The sequence below is a fragment of the Osmerus mordax genome, chromosome 8 (assembly GCF_038355195.1).
Source record: "Osmerus mordax isolate fOsmMor3 chromosome 8, fOsmMor3.pri, whole genome shotgun sequence".
NCBI classification, from domain to species: domain Eukaryota; kingdom Metazoa; phylum Chordata; class Actinopteri; order Osmeriformes; family Osmeridae; genus Osmerus; species Osmerus mordax.
Window position 1 is genome coordinate 3870796 of NC_090057.1, and position 21780 is coordinate 3892575.

General features: G+C 49.6%; 1 protein-coding gene across 1 annotated transcript in view; it reads right to left on the bottom strand.

The window, feature by feature from the left end:
* Window positions 1-21780, bottom strand: part of LOC136947553 (MAM domain-containing glycosylphosphatidylinositol anchor protein 2-like) — an 80493-nt gene that overhangs the window by 43247 nt on the left and 15466 nt on the right. Inside the window, exons 4-8 of the mRNA XM_067241663.1 lie at window positions 15086-15282; window positions 12943-13075; window positions 12427-12696; window positions 4326-4417; window positions 3841-4078 (exon numbers count right to left, since the gene is read on the bottom strand). Coding sequence (XP_067097764.1) covers window positions 3841-4078; window positions 4326-4417; window positions 12427-12696; window positions 12943-13075; window positions 15086-15282 — 930 coding nt within the window. The remainder of the gene's footprint in view (window positions 1-3840; window positions 4079-4325; window positions 4418-12426; window positions 12697-12942; window positions 13076-15085; window positions 15283-21780) is intronic.

Here is a 21780-nt window from a genome sequence, read left to right on the forward strand (position 1 = left end):
CATATTTCAGTGCAGTGCCTGTGCCCATGTGATGTGTACCCTTATGATCAGTCCTGCTAGAGACCCCCATCACGCACGCCACCATCCATTACAGTACATACCACAACAGAAGTCATCAGCAACAGCCAAAGCCTCCCTTTCCCCCCATGTGAGTCGGACATGTCACCCACAATCCCCTTCACTGGGGTCAGACAACCTGGCACTTCCAACAGCAGATCAACACAGACAACAGCCGGCAGCTATGACATTCTACAACAACAGCCCCAGATATGACTGTCACTCCAGTTAGAATCAGTGACATTCAGGTTCGTCTACGCACAGATAACTGGATGATTAAACTGAGCACAGGAGGGAGGGAGGGAGACAGGAAAAATGAATAGACAGAGAGAGAGAAAAGAGAGAGAGAGAGTAGAGAGAAAGGAGAGATGGAGAGAGACAGTGAGAGGAAGTGAGAGAAAGTGAGAGAAAGTCAGAGAGACAGAGAAGGTGGAGATGAAGAGAGGGGGTGGGGCTGAGAGACTGAAGGTCTAAGAAAGGTAGCACAAATTCATCTTAAACCAATTACAAGTAGTCTCCACCCCTGTATCTGCGTGGCCGGTGGCCCTACCTGCTGTTTGTTAATCCAGCACTGCGCTTTTCCTAATCAACCGAGCAGTTAATTGATTTGCCTAATTTAATAAGCAGAGTAATTCATTTGAGTGGGAAGAAGCCTTGTGCTACGATGTTGCCGATGTGGGTTGGTTACTGATTGAGAGATAGTCAACCAGGGAAGGACTCGTTGCTCAATCCTGAGAGGGAGAGAGAGACACGAGAATGAATGAATGAATAATTGTAGGGTTGCCTGCTGGTACTGTATGGTCCGTGTATACTCATATACATGTTGTGCTGTTGACTTTTGCTTCACTGGAGACTGACTGGAAGCCTGTCCTTTCCAAAGAGGCTTACATTAACCAGCTTCCGTCATAAATCTCTCCCTAATCATGTTTGGATGTTCACCAGTCTCATTTTAAGACGATTCTCTAATTTGAATCTAGACCTCATTAAGTGTCAGGAGTCAAAGCAGCGTCAAGACAGAAACAGAAGGAGAAACAGAAACCTGACTGAGCTGGGAAAACTTGCTCATCCTGTGTCGATCCAGTTTGTCATCACACACATTTAACAGAATGGCTAATGAGAGGATAAATCTCACTGTGTCTGGGATTAAAGCTTCCCTCCCTCTCTCCCTCCCTCTCTCTCTCCCTCTTTTACATCTTCATTTAAAGGAAAACCCCCAAAATGAAGATGGATTATCTTTTACTCCAACTTATAAAATTGGAGGAGTCTGTTCTGATACTCCGGCGTACTGTAATATGTCTCTTTTCTCCAGGTGGTGTCAGATAGAGAGATCTGGGCTGGGGTTTGGATAGTACTCATGAATAAAGCATTAGCCTTGGATCTCAGAGTACCCAAAAGAGAACAGAACTGGGCTGTTAATGAGTCTGTGCTGATTGTAAATATTAGCACTATTTTGTGGGAAGATATAATAAAATCTGTTTAAAAGAAAGTAGACAGACAACGAATCTTCTCGTTCAGCGAGGGGCTGTGAGCTTTGGAAACCAGACGGGGGCTGGTTCGATGTTTCAGTTTCTGCAGTGGGTTGACCCGGGGCTGGGGAGAGGCGGGAAACACAGACAGCTCTGTCTGGGGATCAATGGCAAGGAAAATACGGCCAGTTTGGTGGAGCACAGAGGACTGTAGCTTTGAGCAGCTATGCATTCGGAGGTTACAGTCCGAGAGAGCTGAGGCTGGAGATTCTTGAGGCTCAATCTCTTTTCGAACACTTTGCCAGCATGAAATCCTGTCAGACCTGCAGAGTAACCTCTTCTAAATGCGTTTATTAAGACTTCTAATTGCTGCTGCGCTCCCCCGCTTCAGGAGGGCGACAGGAGGGGGACAAAGTCTTCCCTTAGTTACCCCAAAACAGACGGCAGGAGGGAGAGGAGATCCATGCAGAGCCCCCTCTGCACACAGCCGAACCCTTGGCTACCTACAGTGAGTCGCTCAGGTCCCAACGTCATTTGAATGAAAGCATTGACGCACACCCGGCAGGACACAACACGCCTGTTTTACAGACGTGTAAAGCACCAAGATAGGTCCAAACCGTAACTTCCTGCAAAACTGTTGAGATCCGTAGCTTTAAAGTGATTCCAACAGCATCCGTTTCTTATCCTGAAACCCTTTGAAAACAACTACAGCCCACAACATCGCAAAGGCACTGCCCTTAAATCACATTTCAGCAATTCAAGCCCTTTCAAGTGATATGATAATCCCAAAGACAGCTGTCTTGTCCTATTTTTTTACTTTAAAGAACCTGTGTTTGTGCATGGGCTGGCCTCGCCCAGACACTCAGAGAGAAAGGCTGCACTACTTAAAAGATAATGAGGAAACCAACACGGCAGGTACGATTGATCCCACTGTTTTATAGCATGGGGGATTATCAAAGGATTATCTAGTGCTAATTATGCACGAAGGTCGACAACAGGCTTTCATGTTGCTACTGTGAGTGGCAGGAAGGTGTGTGTGTGTTGTCACAGAGGGGTGTAGAGAGCGAGGGGCTCGCTTACAGTGTGTGAGTTTGACGATCACACGCCTATGCAACCCGAGACGAGCGCTCAGAATGTCTGAACTGAGCTGAATCCTCAGACATGCGCTCCGTCGGAAACTTACACTTACACACACGAGCATTCCCATCCTCATTTTCCTGGTGAAAAAGCAGCGACCACAAGGGGAAACCGGGGTCTCCGAGAGGGGGAAACCGGGTCTCCGAGAGGGGGAAACCGGGTCTCCGAGAGGGGGAAACCGGGTCTCCGAGAGGGGGAATCCATCTCCTGGACAATCCTCAGAGATCCGACCGAAGGTAGGAGGAACGTCATCAGCATTACAAAGTGGACATTCCTAATCAGAGCGTGTTACTGGGAAGGTGATCGATCGGGCGGTATCCTTGACGACGGCGTCCTGTTATGAGGTAATTGACGGGGACTCTGGACTAGTTCACGGGTCACTGATTGACCCCATTCTGTTGATTACTGATCCATTTTCGCCATCACGTCTGGGAGAAGCGCTCTGAACCCTTCCATCACCATCATCGTGCTAACCTGTGAAGACTACCACTCAACGCTGGACGTACGCCACATACCGGGACCAAACATGCATGGTCGTGATCTCTCGAAATCCAGCTGTCTCAAATGGTTCAACTCTTTCTCCTGTTTTCGACAACTGCCTGTTTTTGTTTTCAACAGAGTGCAGTTAAGGCCTACCCTCGTCAACATGCACTCTCACTGCCACTGCATGCTAATGTCGTCCATCTATTCGAAACAGCCAGACTCCCCTCCCCGGAATCTATGCTGCTCAATGAATGAGTCAGTCTTCTGATTGACATGCTGTATGTTGAATGTATGTCATGTTAGTCTGAATAATGGTAGTAACAGCCAATCAGATGAAGGGAAAGGATGGATATTTAGTGTTACATTAGTTTAGTAGATGCGACGGTAGTGAAGTTCCTCTCGCTAACACACAGACGGAGGAATAGCTATAGTGTTTGTGTAACGTGCGTGTCTCAAGCACAATGTTTCATCACTTTTCACTGTACGTGGGTGAAGTTGGAACTGATGTCCCTATTCTGTAAGGCAATTATATTTTAATTTGTGCTGAACATTAATACATAATTTAACTTAGCCTTTAGCACTTTAACTCAGCCTTGAGTAACTAATTTTTGTTTTTGGAAGACATGTCTGTGTGTGTGTGTGTGAGTGCTGAGGGAGGTGTATATTTGCAGTGATAGCGTCAATGTGTGAGACTCACCAGTAGTGGAGGAGATGTTGACGTCGATGCTGATCTCGGGGATGCCTCCTCCCTTGAGCGCCGCCACGCAGGTGTACGTGCCGAAGTCTGTGAACTTCAGATCGATGATGTCCAGGTTGGTGGTTCCAGGAGAGATGTCCGGGTCTGTCTGGGTGATCACCATTCGCTCCGAGCTACGCAGGGCCCGCCCATTCTTCAGCCAACCAAATGTCAGCTCTTCAGGGGGCGTCGCCTCCACCTGAACAACACCGATACAGACAGGGTTACCTTTAATCGTGTGTGTGTGATTTACATTTGTTAATTTAGCAGATACTCTCATGCGAAGTCGCATTCGTGGGACTCGAACCCTTGATCCGTCGTTCGCACCGCGTAACAATCTTCAGCTCTGTGAGCGAGGAAGTACTCCACCCCAGACGCAGTGCACACAAGACAGGCTGCAGCAATAACATGTTATCACAGGGAGCCATGCAGGATGGGAGGTGTACCTGGCAGGATATCTTGACCTCTCGTCCTATCTGGATGTTGTCATCATTGTGGTACGGGTCTGGGGTGATCCAGAAACGCCCCTTCTTCAGAGCTGTGGAAAGATTCACCATGACTATCCCGCCTGTTAAAACACACATCCTTCTTCGAAAAGAGGTACCGGTAGCGGAGATGCTGGAAGGTCAGGAAGAGGGTCAAACAATTTCATGTTTTTAAATTGATTCAGAAAGCAACTCCAAATTGTGGATGACACAGTGTGGTTTATGCTGATAAGGTTCAAATGCTTTCGTTAGGTTCAGTTTTGTACAATCACTGCTGACAAACACACACACACACAGGCGTGCAAGCGCAAACACACACACACCAATGCATAGTTTGAGAGATACCTGACTATTACTAACCCAATTTAGTTCCTAAACTCAATTTCCGAATAACAGCTCATCTGAATGAAAAAACACAACAACAAAAAAAACTAGATAGTCTGATTTCATTATAATGCATGTTGTATTGTTTCCAAACCCTTCGCCTACAGTACAATTCATCTCTCCGGCATGAACCGACGCTGCCACACAATCTTTTCATCTAGCAATTCCCTGGTGACATTATCATATTCTGTTTGGCACAAGGAAAATGAAAACAAAACCTGCATGTCAGATTTAAACACAGGAAATTGAATGTGCAAAACATTGGCGATGCTGAGCAAAGCAGAGCGGGGTTGGGGGCTGGGGGGGGGGGGGGGGGGGGGGGGGGGAGGGGTTCTCAGACTGAAGCCAGAGACTTCATGTCTTGAAATCAATGTCGGCAATCTTGTTTCTGACACACGTCAGGCCGATGTTAGCGCCACGTCAACCGAGCTGCCTCGCTACATAAAAGGAGGCTTTCAGCCTCCCTGTCACCATTAGCATGCGGTCATATATGACACACCTGCAGGGTTGTGGATCCCCTCCGGATGCAGGAAATGCGCGTGCTTTTAAAGTACTTCCAGTGTTGCCATGGAAACAGTGTTGATGCCTCTATTATTATTTATTTGTATTTTGTTGCTATAACACACATCTCTATGACCTTTACTCATCAGACATCCGGCTTTTTGACAACCCACAACTCCATCCTTAAGGTCTCAGCTTTACACTAATAGGATCACACGAACGCTTGCTATGAATCTATTTTCTCTCAACATATACAACACACAGTTAAAACTACTTAGCATGCAGCTGTCATGGAAACACCTCGACAATGAATGCCCTTCAATCAGAGCACTTGTCAGACGTACTAGTGAACACCCCGTGCAGTACACAGGGCTGTTCATACTGGCTGCAACAGAACAGCTTGACAGTTTTAAATTAGATTTTGTATCACGAACATTTGCACACACCGAATGTATGTGTGTGTCTGTGTGTTTGTAAGTGTGTGCGTTTTGTGTGTGTGTGTGTGTGTGTGTGTTTGTACATGTGTGTATTGTAAGAGAGTGTGTGTGTAGGTGTGTGTGTCTGTGTGTGTGTAAGTTAGCTGTCACAGGTGACAGTGGATAAACGTTGGATTATTTGCTCTACTCTCCCACCTCCCACAGGCTAATCCTAATACCTCCCTTTACTCAGGGGATTGAACCTGGATCTCAGCAAACACAACTTGCACATTAAACCAAGAGGACATTCTCATGGTCCTAATGTGAGATTTTGCTTTACACCCAAGACAAGGCAACATCACCAGAGTCCATTTATCAGACCACCTTCCCAGGTCATGTTATGAATCGTACTGGACTGTGTCTACAAAACTAAAACAACTCTATGTTCACTCCTGCGTCTCTCAGTGTGCTCCGTAAAAGGTCTCCTCAGTTCCACCTCTACTCAGACAACCTACTGCTCCTTCACTCTACAAGTTAACCTCACACACACTTGCGCTCGCTCGCTCACTCGACCAAGTTTGGTCTAAAACAAATGTTCTCGTTGTTTCCGCTCGTCTGGGAAGATCCGATACACACTTTCATTATTTTTCAGTCTGTTTTGTCAGTCTCATAGAGATAACCTTGTAGGTTCAGGTACAGTATAACTCACTACAGGAAAGAAAGGAGAGAAATGAGCATGAACTGCAGATGGCAGCTCTCTCTCCTCTTTGTTTCTCTCACTCTCTTTTCTCTCCCCGATAGGAGTTACAATACACATATGCGATACTCCAAGTCAGATCATCAAAGCTTTAGCTGAGAGAGGAACGCTTGGAAAAAAGAAGAGTGAAGTCACAAAGCCTCAGCTCGGAGCTTTCCCCTAAAAACAGTAAACATCCTCAACTCTGAACGAGTCGCGTTGGGGCACTTACATCATGTGGCACAGCAAGACCAGCCACCAGCTTGAAGCCAACCCTCGCCGCCCAGTCTTAACTCTAGCCTCAGCCCCAGCCTCAGCCCCAGCCTCGATCTGAGTCCCAGCCTCGATCTGAGTCCCAGCCTCAGCCCCAGCCCCAGCCTCAGCCTCAGCCTCGATCTGAGTCCCAGCCTCAGCCCCAGCCTCAGCCTCGATCTGAGCCCCAGCCTCAGCCCCAGCCTCAGCCCCAGCCTCAGCCCCAGCAACATCTGACCTTGTTTCAGTGGGTTGAGGCCAACTTTAACTTCTCAGAAAGACACTGGTACAGTATTCTGTACTGAGTATCCATGATCCATTCCTTAGCCTCCAGCCCAGCAGTGACTCAGCCAAACCCCCCCCCTACAGTACAGCAAACCCCCCCTACAGTACGGCACCGCACCGCTGGTCATGCCCCAAGCTGAGGAGACGTCCTCCTGCACGCTTCAACAACCACGTCCTGCAACCTCTGCCACCATCTCTTACTCTGCTCTCTCGTTGGACGACAGACAGAAACACAGCAGTTTAGGTAAGTGGGCTGACACTGGTCCTCTCGGGAGGACGGAAGCATCTGTGTGAGTGCTGTACCGTACACAGGCCTGAACAGCAGCATTAATGGAGGTCTGTTCGTGTACTTACGGTGCCCCGGTGTGACGTCTACCCGCTAAAAGGGACGTGTGTGTCAGCGCCAGTGGAGGACACAACGCCGTGATGTCACCGCGCACCTCCGCTTCCCCAAACAACCTCGGCAGTAGTCATAACCCTGTGCATCTTTAACGAGGGCTCCGCTCGCAAAACAGAACTTTCCCATTTCTCGTCCGCGAGTCGGAATGCGCCTCCTGTTCCGTCGCTTTACAGAGCCTCATTCATATGTTATGAGACCGCTGGAGGTTGTGTGTCTGTGCTCTGGTCGCGGCAACACGGAGGAAAAGGCTCGCTCACGGAAATGGAATCTGACTGGATCACAACAGCTGGCTGCGTTATCAGGTAGAACAATCCAGGCCAACTGGAGCGCGAGAGAGGAGGTGGTTTGCTAGTAACAGTACAGTACCCCAGCACTGTCCTGTAGTGACAGACTGTTGTAGACACACACACACTCACACACACACATACACACACTTACACACAGTCAGAGCAGAAATCCCACACTGTTTTAAGAGCATTCGGATTTCCTGAGAGCCACAGCCCCCAAACCAGAGTTAACACACACAAACATCCAGGGTGAATTATTGATGATATGGCTTTTGGAAGCTGGCTTCCTTTCATCGGCTTGAATGGTGCTGTCATCGAACTTCATCTGCGGACAACCGTGTGTGTGTGCGTGTGTGTGTGTGTGCGTGTGCGTGTCTACATCTGTGCTTCTGTGTTTGAGGGGGTAGGCGTGAATAAGCAATAGGATCTGTGCCTTTAAATGGTATGCTCAAAGCACTTACTGTTCTTTCTAGCACAGCTGGCTTCACCCAAAATTTTTAAATGGGACAATAGATATTTTAGTTTTATATAGTACTTATTATATATATTCTACACTAGCTTTAGACAGTGCGACAATGCAGAGGTCACACTGACTACATTAAAAACATATATATTTGTATCCACACTCCTCAACTCCAAGAATAATTACATTTACATTACATTTACATTTAGTCATTTAGCAGACGCTCTTATCCAGAGCGACTTACAGTAAGTACAGGGACATTCCCGAAGCAAGTGGGGTGAAGTGCCTTGCCCAAGGACACAACGTCATTTTGCATGGCCGGGAATCGAACTGGCAACCTTCAGATTACTAGCCCGACTCCCTCACCACTCAGCCATCTAACTCCCTGAATAATAATGTTGCTTCTGCGTGCCTAGTTAAGCCTGAGTGCTAGTGCTGTACAGAGCATGCTTTAATAGCATGCTAGAATAATGCGCTGCCCATACATGAAAATAGATAATCATGCAAAGAGCCAGTTGAGGCCTGATACTCTAAAAGGCCCTGTGTCACTCAACAGGATTACAATACCTCCACAAGGGAGCTTCTGAACAGAGCACACACACACACGCAGCACCCCCCCCTCCACACACACGCAGCACACACACACATGCAGAACCCCCCCCTCCACACACACGCAGCACACACACACATGCAGCACCCCCCCCCTCCACACACACGCAGCACACACACACATGCAGCACCCCCCTCTCCACACACACGCAGCACACACACACGCAGCACCCCCCCTCCACACACACGCAGCACACACACACACATGCAGCACCCCCCCCTCCACACACACGCAGCACACACACACATGCAGCACCCCCCCCTCCACACTCACGCAGCACACACACACACACGCAGCACCCCCCCCTCCACACACACGCAGCACACACACACACATGCAGCACCCCCCCCTCCACACACACGCAGCACACACACACCCCAGACACATGGCACAGACCGATAAACACACAGCCAACTAAAATAAAATGTCTTTGACCTCTCTTCCACTCAGTTGTGTGACCTCTAGTAAGCTCATCTCTCTCTCGCACCTCGCTTCTCACTGCCCACCTATCTGGCTGCATCTGCGTTCCTTTCATCTCCCAAGGACATTAGTGTAACCTCAGACCTCCTGTCAGCCCGCCCGCCCGCCTACCTGCCCGCCTGCCTGTATGTCTGTTCATCTGTCTGTCAGTCAGTGTGTGTGTCCAGGCTGTGCTGCCCCTCAGTGTGGACCAGCATGTGGAGCTGAGCTCCACTCCTGCCCAGATGGCCCTCTGAGCCGGGCCTCCTCTCAAGGTCAAACTCAAGGGGGACGTCCGACATCAGCACGGCCCCGTCTAGCCACCCCTCCCTCCCTCGCCCTCCACATCCCCTCCCCTCCTCACAACTTCCACAGAACGCTCACCTCATCCCCGAACCACCCCCCCAGCAAACCCCCCCGCCCACCCAGGTCATCCCCGTCACCTCTCCAAAAATCTAGCACCTTCCTTTCCACACCGAACCCCCACCAGTTCCACGGGCCCTGTTGTCATCGCACCGCACACACGCTCTCCCTTCCGCCCCACACCGACACGTTTACACTCACGCGTGCCCATGATGGGAACAAGTGACAGGTCTTTTGATGCCGTGAACGACCTTGCGGCTGACCTTCGCATTTTAATTACATTTCTAGGCCGGCCGCGGGCTGAGGGAATTACGCATGCACGCACACTCACACAAACACCAACACACCCACACAGGCCATCCTGACGGAGGCTTGTCACCCAAGCCTCCAGTCCGACTGCCAGTTCTGGCCACCCGTCTTCTGCGTTCACCATTTATAAAATGGAAATGCATGTGGCTGCTGCCCACGATTTATTCCGGAGCTAATTCGATCAGACCCATTCACATGTTGATTTACATGCCGGGTGCCAGCTTTTTATAAGTCACGTCATGAAGGCTTTGTTTTCTCTGCAGCAAACCAACCAAAATAGCAGGAGCTGGTAATAAATCAAATTGCGTTTCTGCTCCCCTATAAATAACAGAGAGCCCCCTAACCGTGTTGTAACGCGGGTGATGTGTGTGTGTGTGTGTGTGTGCGCGCGCGCGCATCTATGGCTGATGTCTCATTTGTAAAGACTGAAATCGTCAGGAACTCCTGGTGGAATAGTCAGAGCAGACAACGACAGCAGAATGTCGTTTGATCCCGAATCTTTGATAGCAGTGCCACTCATTTCCCCCACATCATAGAGCAGCAAAACTTCGGTTTTTAAAGATAAGTGTAAAGGGGGGAGGGGGAGGGAGGGCGGTATGTGTTAGTAAACTACTCCAGACATACGTGGCTATGTGGAAATGAACACCAGCCGACTGTTCATATCACCACTGTTCTTATCTTCCTTTGGGCAGATCTTCCGTGTCAACACACCATTCATCTCTGAGAGGGATGTCTCTTCATTCAACCCCCCACCTGCACACACACACACACACACACACACACACACACACACTGAGCAAACTACCTCGGTTATGAAAGTCAACAGGAGTTCGGCAGTGCATGTGGCGCCGTGCGCTCGTGCATTGTGGCGCCCGTCGTGTGACAAAAGCGCCTCGCCAAACATGGCCTCACGACCTGCCCATGGACCGCGCTGAAAGCACAGGAAATTGACCTGCATTTTCAGACGTGTCTGCGTGCTTTAATCCATGAAAAGGATGGTGTGTGTGTGTGTCCGAGGCGAGCCAGCAGCACGCTGCGCTGACGGCAGGATGACCCAGCTCTGAAAGGCAGGCTGGAGGAGGGGGCCAGAACGGCCAGAGAAGCCACCATCTGCTAAGGAGAGATCTGTGGATACACACACACAGACCTCGCTGGCAGCCTTACCCTGAGAGGGCTTCTCAAGGACTACAAGTGGGATGAAGACTAACACACACACACACACACTCTTTGACAAGAACAACATAGTCTTGAACACACACACACACACCCTTTAACAAGAACAACATACTCGCGCACACACACACACACTTTGAAATAAGAAAAAACACCCATACACAGTCTTCAAGAAGAACGACACACAAGTCACAAACAAAACCACATAAACCTAAACAAACACTGTATGACAAGTACACACAAACGCTTTTACACGTACACACAGAAAACGCAAACCTCCACAGACGCCTCACCAGCTGTCGATCTCGGCGATTCCAAATTCACCGTATTAAGTGCTTGTCAAAATGCAGAGATGCCTTACCCTTATCTCAGCCCGATCTACCAGGGCATTACAGACAGACATTCTCTCACACACACTCACGCACTCTGGATTATGTGCTGTGTGACACAGTCCGCAGTGTTTGTCACCACAGGCTGTCTGATAAGGGCAAAGAGATGTACAGTGCTGGATGTGTCATGCATCTCTAAGGGAATGGCCGTTCGTGCTAACTGTAGCACATAGCCTTGAAGCCTCCAATGTCTCTGGTTTAACTGTCCTAACTGCCGTAATTGGCCCTTTAATAAGTGTTTTAATGAGTAGTTTCACCCTTGTTTGCCTCCAGTATTGCCCTTGACCATCTACTGAGAGAAAACATCCCAGCGCTGTCTGTGTTTACAGCGTGATGCAGGCTCGGAGTGCTCACATGTGAATCCCACATTGGAAGGCTCTTCTCGGTTCTTTAATGGAACTGGCGTCGCACATTCTCTCTAGTTGAGATTGCTGGGGACCCAGTAGGCTTTATCGTGCTGTCTGTGCTCAACTATTCTACTCTCCTCCGCAGTAATATCCCTCCGCATCTCCCCTTTTCACTTCTCCCTCTCTCCACCTCTCCCCTTCTTCACGTCTCCCCCTCTCCATCGCTCTCTCATCCCCCCCTCCTCCTCTCCCCCACCTCTCCCCTTCGACTCCCTTTCCCCTTCACCCCTCCCCTTTCCCCCCTCTCTCCTCCACCCCTTCCCCTCCCTCCCTCCCCCCTCTCTCTCTCTCCACCTCCACCTCGCCACCCTCCCCCTTTCCCCTTCACCCCTCCCCTTTCCCCCCTCTCTCCTCCACCCCTTCCCCTCCCTCCCCCCTCTCTCTCTCTCCACCTCGCCACCCTCCCCCTTTCCCCCTCCCCCCTCCCCTTTCCCCCATCTCTCCTCCACCCCTTCCCCTCCCTCCCTCCCCCCTCTCTCTCTCTCCACCTCCACCTCGCCACCCTCCCCCTTTCCCCTCCACCCCTCCCCCTCGACTCCCCCTTTCCCCTCCCCCCTCTCTCCTCCACCCTCCCCCTCTCCCGCCTCTCTCTCCTACCGCCACCTCCCCCCCCCTCTCCCCCCCTCACCTCGGACCACGATGGTGGTGGACTTCTTGGCCGGGTTCCCCACGTTGTTGCTGGCGACGCAGCTGTAGACGCCGGCGTCGTCGGAGGTGACGGCGGGCAGGGTGAGCGTGCCGCCCTTCAGGACGCTCTTGTCCGGCAGGCCGTCAGAGCCGCCGTGCCAGCTGAGCGTGGGCCCTGGCTCTCCGCCCGTGGTGATGCACACCAGGGACACCGTCTGGCCCGGGTTCACCACGATGGGGTCCTCCACCAGCAGCTTGATGGAAGGGGAGGCTGGAGAGGGGGGGGGGAGAAGGGGAGTAAAGCACACAGACTGGGCTAGACAGAGGGCTTTAATCTTCAAACATTTGGCCTTTCTGTCATCCTAATCTGTCATCTGTGAGTTTGGAGATGACCGTGTCTAACCTGTCTTGTTGGTGAGTTTGAAGATGACCGTATCTAACCTGTCTTGTTGGTGAGTTTGAAGATGACCGTATCTAACCTGTCTTGTTGGTGAGTTTGAAGATGACCGTATCTAACCTGTCTTGTTGGTGAGTTTGAAGATGACACTCCGGTCAGGGATACCACACACGTTCCTGACGGAGGCGATGCAGCTGTAGTTGGCGTAGTCCTGAGGACGGAGGTTCTTCAGCTTCAGGATCTTTGTCTCCCCCTGCAGCTCAGAGCACAAACAGAATAACACTCGTGTGCAAATGTGTGCAAGACAACATCACACACGCGTGTCATTGAACATTAAGGACCAGTGTCCCAGACATGGATTAACCCTCGTCCTCAAGTAACAGAGAAATTCAATGAAGATCTCCAGTTTTTTTTATTTATGATTTTGCATTTACATGAGAGCCTCTCAGTTTGGCTTCCAGTGAGCTTCAAATTTGTGTTTTGGTTTTTTATGTGCACTTCACTTGGCAGAAATGTTTTGAAATACAGCTTGCTAAAAAAGGATTTGTAAAAATCTACCAATGTAAGTGTAGATACACACTATTTTGTAGCCTGCATCCTCACAGGACAGCTTTACCTCATGAATTTTTAAGGAGAACCTGATGCTGATGGATTAGAAGTGTGGTACCATATGTAGACACATTTGAAAGCAACCCAGAGTTCATGAACTTGAGTTACAAACACATCGCAACAAATCAGAGGGATTTTAATACTTCAATGTTCTGTCTGGCCGAGCCGCTGTGCTGTTCAGACTTTGTCCAGCCCCCCCCCCCCCCACTCCCTCCCTCCCTCCCCCCCTCCTTCTCACCCTGCCTCCCTCCATGCCTCCCTCCCTCTCTGCCTCCCTCCCTCCAGGACAGCCTCATCCTCCAGGGAGGGGGGGGCTCTCTCCTCCTGGGTGTGTTTGACACCAGCGTGCCAGAGCAGACATGGGCTCCTCCCAAAGCCCCCTTTCCACTGATGGGAGTCTTTGATCTGCTCTGCTCTTCCAGGGGGTCGGGGGTACGGGGGGCCAGATTAGGACGTGAATGAGCCTGCGCTGTGGCAGTCCTCACAACTGCAATCGCTCATCTCTTTTTTCTCTCCCACTGATCACCGTCTGGCATGGGGGAGATGTAATTATATTAGATTACGAGTAGACAGGGTCCCTGCCTCGGCCTCGCTGCCTCGCTACCCTGACTCTCCATCACCTCACTGTCTCGGGCTGATATCAGAGCCCGGCGTGGGTTGGGACAGGACCGTTAGGAATAACAATCTATTGAGGACACACACACACACACACAGTTGTGTGGGCAGATCAAGTCTTCTCCACCAGCAAAGCTTTCAAACGTGACCTGCTCAAGGCCTGCCTGCAGTGTCCTAGAGCCTGCTCCCAAACGCAAAGTAAACAACATCCCTTTTCTCTGCACCCAGCCAGCCAAAACCACCCTAATCTGGCATTTAGCATTGTGAAAACGACCGCTGAGCCATACAACCTGTCCCCCAGTCTCTCCCCCTCGCTCCAGCTCTCTGCAGGGGGGATAGCCATTGGAGGAAGAGAAAAGAGGAGGGAGTGGAGGAAGAGGAGAGAGGAGGAGAGACAGGGGCCCCTGAATGAAAGGGTGTAGCCGCTAGGCTAATTACAGGCCGGATCTCCATGCTGGGTGTGAAATGCCAGGCGGGTGTTTCATTGTGTCTGTCTGCGAGCGCGTCAGGTGGGCCGAGGCAGGGGGACGACTCAGGTGGGACGCCTCCCAGGGTCCTGGTCTCCCACTCTATCAAAGACCCCCCTCCATCTCCCCCTCGCCATGCTCCACTTCTCCCTTTCTCTCCCTCTCTCCTCCTCCTCCCTTGCTCTACCTTTTGTAGAACACACACAGAGACACAAGTGCGCACACACACACACAACTACCTTCCGTTGCTACCCTGTCCATCAGCGTGCCTCCTCCTCTCTTTACTCAACCTTCTCTCTCTCTTGGTCTCCTCTCCTCCTTTCTCCTCCTCTCCTCTCTACCCTCCTCCCTCGTCTGTCATTATCAGTTATCTGAACCACCGCATTCTGACCTGTCATTCTCTGAAGCAGGAGAAAGACAGTAGGACCCCCCTGAGGGAAGCAGAGAGTGATGGATCTCAACTCTTGCCTGTGTGTGTGTGTGTGTGGTTCATTGTACACTCGCCTACCCTTCGCCATGGTGACGCCTGCGTAGGTGTACGCTAGGTGTACGGTCCCCCCTCTCGGTGTTACCTGTGTAAAGAAGGGCTCGTAGATCTCCACGCCCTTGTCGGAGCCCTGGGACAGGACGTCGCGGCCGCGGTGCCAGCTGTAGCGCACGGGAGGGTTGGAGTTGGCCACGCAGCGCAGGAACACCGTCCGCTCGTAGTAGAACTGCTCCTTGGCCTCGCCGATGCTCTGGTGCACCGTCACCACGGGGTCGTCCAGGTCTGAGACACACACACACATTCACATGCATGCGCACACACACACATTCACACGCATGCGCACACACACACACATTCACACAAACACACATACAGTATAAATATTGATCAGGTAATGAATCAATAATGCATTATCATGCAGCTTGGAGATAGACCTAAACCTTTAAACATAGTTACGAGCAGTTGCATTATTACCGATATGTGGATCGACGTGAGATTTGTTTTATCGATGATAACCATGTTTAACACAAATCTAATATGTCTGCCAAGAGCAGGGAGTGAAGGTCAGGGGGTCAGATGTCAGGTCAGACATCCTGGTATCGACGTGTGGACACAGGCTGAAGACAGCCTGAGTCCGAGGAACACTGGGAGGTAGCACCAATCATCTGTGCTTTCACCCACACACACACACACACACAAACACACCCACCCACAGGTTCCTTGTACACACACACACACACACACAAACACACCCACAGGTTCCTTGTACACACACACACACATAGCTCAAGGGCACATTGACTTTTCTAATCAATGAGCCACCATGCCTCGTCTTCAAAGTGAATGTCCTGGTAGACTGAAGCGAAGTCCACAAAGAATCACTGATCTCCTTCGCAAACACTTAGCTGATGCTCATCCCTCCCTAGCATAATATTTGGTTGGCCTCTGAACCCACGAGGGACTCAGTGAAGTGATACATCTGTTTCTTTGCCCGTCTCCCAACACTTCTTAGGGAAGTTTTATTCTGCTACTGACAGTTGGCTATTTGAGAAGGGCGCCCGCAGTTGATTAAATGGCTTCAAAGTTAATCATCTTACTTGCCTAACGCATTAAGCCTTGGCAAATGGTGTTCATCATAACTGTGGTGTCTTTGAGTTCGCTAATACTCCACGCTTAAACGACGGCCATTTGCACACTCAGGGAAGTAAAGGGGCTTTCGTCAGTCTTCAAGATGCAATCAGTTCTCAAGGCAAAGCGAAAAAGGCAATTTCAAGAAGCAGATAAGCCAAGTCAACGCAAGTTAACCTCAACGCCAGATCCCAGAACAATTAAGGTTGACCTTTTAGGTACGACACAAGAACAAGCTCGACTCAGGGAGCGAATGAAGTAGCAAGAGAGAAAATAACGGGTCTCAAATACAGAACCGTGTTTTTTTGGGAGGGGGGGGGGGTAGGGTGGGGTCCCCCATTACACAGTTAAGGAAGCTAACTATTTGAGCCAGTTGGAAATGTTAATAGACAGATTCAAGCCCTGCACCCAGCTTCCGCGCTCGTCGCCTGGTTAATGCACGGCTCAGGCCACAGTCAGAAAGCAGAGGGCCAAATGCTGATTCCTTAGTTTTATTAAGACATGTTCAGCCCTGGAGCCCCTTAATCAAAATCTAGCAGCGGTCAATACTTCATCCCGAATCCATTACAGTGGCCCAGGTAAGAGCAATTACCTCTGGGGGAACCAGGCCCACGCAAGGAGGACACCAGGGGCACAACAGAGGGCGGCTGAGTGGAGCCATTTTGGCCAAGCAGATTGCTCTAAATAAATACACTGATTCATTATGGAGGAGGAGAGGAGGAGAGCGTACAAATCCTGTATGTTATCTTGAGCACTTCCAAAGCTACTCGTCTGGCTGTTTAGCACACGGTTCATTTAGCCTGTGTGACAGATACTGAATGAATCACAAAGAGTGCCATGACGTACCCTGTGTCTTTGAATCAAGGACCCGATTGGGTTTGTCAACAGGAAATGTTGTGTGGTGGCAGGTTAAAGAGGAGAGAAAGAGAGAGAGATAGATATAGAGGGAGAGAGAAAGAGAGAGGGAGAGAGACAGAGAGAGGTAGAGAGAAAGAGAGAGGGAGAGAGACAGAGAGGGAGAGAGACAGAGAGAGGTAGAGAGAAAGAGAGAGACAGAGAGAGACAAATAGAGAGATTAAGTGTGTGCCCTGTGTGTGTTTGTGTGTTTTTGTGATTTGCGTAATGATACAATGATCTGTGAAGGGAGTACCCCTGACCTATTTATAGCAAAACATTTATGAAGACAGAGAAAGTGTGTGCTAGCTGCCCCAAGAGATAAATATGGAAATGTACGCAGAGGATTAAAATTTGATGAATTTCAAACCAAATTTTAACTCAGTCGTAAGTCTTCCCTGGGCCAAGGTGTCGAATGTGTGTCGCTCTTGTGCAATTACATCCCGAAGTCACGCCCGGCTGACTGAAGCTTAGCTCACAGGGCCGGGAGGGGCCTGCGCTGGCCCTCGCCATGGGGCTGTTGGGTTTGTAATTACAGATCTACGAGGTCACGGGCCAGTAAACAGTGAAACAGTACAGTGAAACGCTCTAGAGAGCTAACCTATTCGTCCGTCCCCTCCTCCCCTACGAACCACGTCCAGGCTCTACTCCCCCCCTACGAACCACATCCAGGCTCTCCTCCCCCCCTACGAACCATGTCCAGGCTCTAATCCCCCCCTACGAACCACATCCAGGCTCTACTCCTCCCCTACGAACCACGTCCAGGCTCTCCTCCCCCCCTACGAACCACGTCCAGGCTCTCCTCCCCCCCCACGAACCACGTCCAGGCTCTCCTCCCCCCTCCTACGAACCACGTCCAGGCTCTCCTCCCCCCTACGAACCACGTCCAGGCTCTCCTCCCCCCCTACGAACCACGTCCAAGCTCTACTCCCCCCCTACGAACCACGTCCAGGCTCCTCCCCCCCCCCCCCCCCCCTACGAACCACGTCCAGGCTCTACTCCCCCCCTACGAACCACGTCCAGGCTCTCCTCCCCCCCTACGAACCACGTCCAGGCTCCTCCTCCACGCCGCGGATCACATGAGCGCCGTGTACAGGAAGCGACGACGCGCGAGTTGCTGGGAGGGGCTCTGGTGGTGAGCGAAACAGAGCGTGATGCTGCACACTGCTATGCTAGTTGTGTGGGCTGGGCTGTGATCAAAACCGCACAGTCGTCCAGTACCTTGTCTAAAGAGCTTCAGGGCGAGTGTTTCGGAGTGTGTCTCCTGCCCTGTGTTGGGCTGCACTACATGCCCAGGTTCAAGACAGGTGTTTATCATAGTAATGATTTAGTCAATCGTAGTAATGTAAGCAGTAGTCATGACTGCTTTTTCTTTTGGGTTTTAAACTAGAACATTTTGTAGGCTGATATTCCCAATTGAATAGCCACAAAGAATCCAAATATTAGTTTGACAAATAGGTACTAGTAAGGAGTTTGGTTAAAGGTGGTGGTGAGTGATAAAAGGAAAGAGATATGAAGAATAAATAAGACGTTTAATTTCCACATCAAACGTAAATGTGATCTCATTTCCTTTCATGTCCATTCCTCCTTAAAATAGATCCCTCACACACACACACACACACACACACACACACACACACACACACACACACACACACACACACACACACACACACACACACACACACACACACACACACACACACACACACACACACACACACACACACACACACACACACACACACACACACACACACACACACACACACACACACACACACACACACACACTCACGCGCACACACCCTCCAGTGCATGCACACACACACACAGGCACGCACACACACACCTTCCTGGGGTGGCGCTGCATGCTAATCCAGCGCCTAGCTCAGCCTGTCTGTCATTCTGTGTCTAATCTCCAGCTGTCATTGGTGGAGAGCACAGAACACCCATCAGGGTTGCTGGCTCTGAGTGTCACAGGCCCGCGATTAATTTCCCTGCAGCGCTGTGGCACCAATCATTGTCTCAGCTTGATTACAACGCCACACAAGCAACCTGACTGGCACTTGTGTTTCTCCTTTTACAAGTAAAAATAGTCCCATTGTGCCAGAGATAAGCAATTTACTTTCATTCTGCACTACCATGGGTGATGGCAGGTGAAAGGGGGGTCTGGGAAATGTGGTAGCCGCCTGTATCCAGATGTTAATGAGGTGATGAATACAACGTCTATGCCCCCTATTCTTCCCAATAAGAAGGATGGCTGTCATTGCGAGGGGAGCTATTCTGGTACAGACTCAGACAAGAGGTATTAGTAAGAGCAGCTATTAGCTGGAAGCCATCCCTAATGTGCTGGAACAGGGCCTCTGGCTTTTATTTTAGAGTTGGCATCTCAAAGCCACTCCACAAGCACAACCACCTTTAATGAATTGCAAGCAGAGAGGTGAACTTGTGTTCTGGACACAGCAGCATGGAGCAAGGTCTCTCCTATAGTTTAGATTGATGATTTTAGGCATTAAGAGTGGCTGTTGAAATGTTACCCCAGCAACAACAAGATTAAGTGTCTCTTCAAGGTAAATTTGAGAGGATAGAACCGAACTTTGTCTAACCCTTTAAACACCTCGTCAACAGCAGGTTGAAAATTAAAGTATGGTGGAACTGGTAAGTTCATCAGAACATATTACGTGTATATGTATTAGATATGAATGATTATGTTTCCAAACAGTGTACTTAACTGTAAAATAAAAAAAAAATAGAGGGACGTGTACCAGACGCACAGTAATAAAGATGAAGCATCACCTCCAGTTTGCTGAATGAAGCAGTTTTGTGCTCTCACATTTACACGGGTCACAAGGTTAATAAGCTATATTCTTGAAATACATCGCCAACCCTTCTCCATAGATCCCTGATGGAATACCTGCATCCAGCGTGTAATTTACTGTCGGGCCGTTTCCTTCGCCTTCGTCTCTCACACCCTGGGCGCTGTTGACCCCCATCTTGTAGCTCTCAGCCACAGACTACTGTAATAACTGGCTTTATCTATTTGGTGTCAGCTATGGCTCCATACAGCAACCTGATCGCATAGGGGACTGGGCAAAAATACATCCTCACAGACCATTCCAATGATGGCGGCAGAGTGAAAGAGATATCTCTCTCTAAACTGAATATCATTCTCCTGGACATGAGATATGGGTCCCAGTAAATTATGTGTCACACCAATCTCAATGCTGTACAGGATAGAGAGGAGAGAGAGGGAAGAATGGGGAATGAGGATGTCTATGAAATGGCTGCTGCAATGATAGGTGCTACTATGGAAGAGTGGCACTTCCTCTCTGCATATAGAGAGAAGACACTCACATGGACTCTCATTGTATGCAGCAAATGGGAAATGTGAGCAGAGCTTTCGAGATAGTAATTATGGTAATATACACGTGGCCGGTGTTTTTACGGTGATCACACTAGCTACTTTCGCAGCAAGCACGGCCGTGCTAAAACCATAAAAGCATAAAAGAGACCTTCTCCAGGCCCCAGAGCCGTTATGTGAATGGCATTTTGCTCTTGGATGAAATGCCAATGGTGTTTCCACTGTGATTCACTCAGAATGGGTCCAGTGTTTTCACCCTGTGTATGCAGCCTTTACTTAAGTGCACGTTTGAATGTGCTGAAACACGTGCTAGTGCACATCATGACACCTGGCAACCGAATGCTAACTTTAGCTAATTTTGTGCGTGCCATTTTCAAATCAACAAATGTAATTAGCTACCTTGCTGATTAACAGTGTTTTCATCTAGGATTTCCAAATGAGAAGAAATGTTTGAACTCCGCGGTAATAATACAATAATAAGCAATGATACTCTGGCCTTTTGTAGGGTCATGTGGTTGACTACTGTGTGTATTAGTGATATAGAAACCAGTCAGGAAAGTAGGGACAACTCAAGAGAGTGAAAGAATAATTGTGTGTATTCTGCTTGAGACTGCACTGTATACTCAGTCAAAAACAAGAGCCTCAGCATCGGATGCACGTCTCCATGATTGATTTAACCCGTTAAGGAGTAGCATCACACATATGTGATCGTTCGAAAGCGGGCCCCACAGAGTACGTCACACATGTGATTCTGAACATTCCAACCGACTATTTTCCGATAGACAAAAATTATATGACAAACGCTATAGTATGGCTTCAAAATGTACAATTAGGAGGCTAACAAGTAACTACTAGCAGGTAGTAGCATTGCTACGAGTATTATGCTAGGTTGCTAGGTAACGGAAGCTAACTAAAGCTAGCTAGCTTCCGTTTTGGAAAAATAACTCACTCTGGTGGAAGCGTCGGTAATATTTAGAACTCACTCCTTAAAAGGTTTTTAAATTAAAGCGTTGACAAACATAATGCTTGCTGACACCATCCGCAAAGGCACATGCCACATGGAATCCATTGTGTGATTGTTTGTCATAGCCTGTAACAAACAACTAACAAGGAGAAGGATTGTGATGGGCTGTAATGCAGTGAGAAGCACATGGCTTCCGGTTCGTACTGGCTTTCAGGAGAGACGTGTTTGGCACTGCTGTTTTATGCTGTGTATCTGGACCTGAATAATTCACTCAGCAGTCAGCATCTCCACAAACCAGTTCTGACCCTGAGAGATGATGGTCTCAGTAGGAGGGGGAGAAATAGGAAAGCTGTCTGTCTTTCTCACTGCATCTCCACTCGTCATTCTCTAAACCTCCCACAATCCCATTCTCTGCATCTCCTGTCTCCTG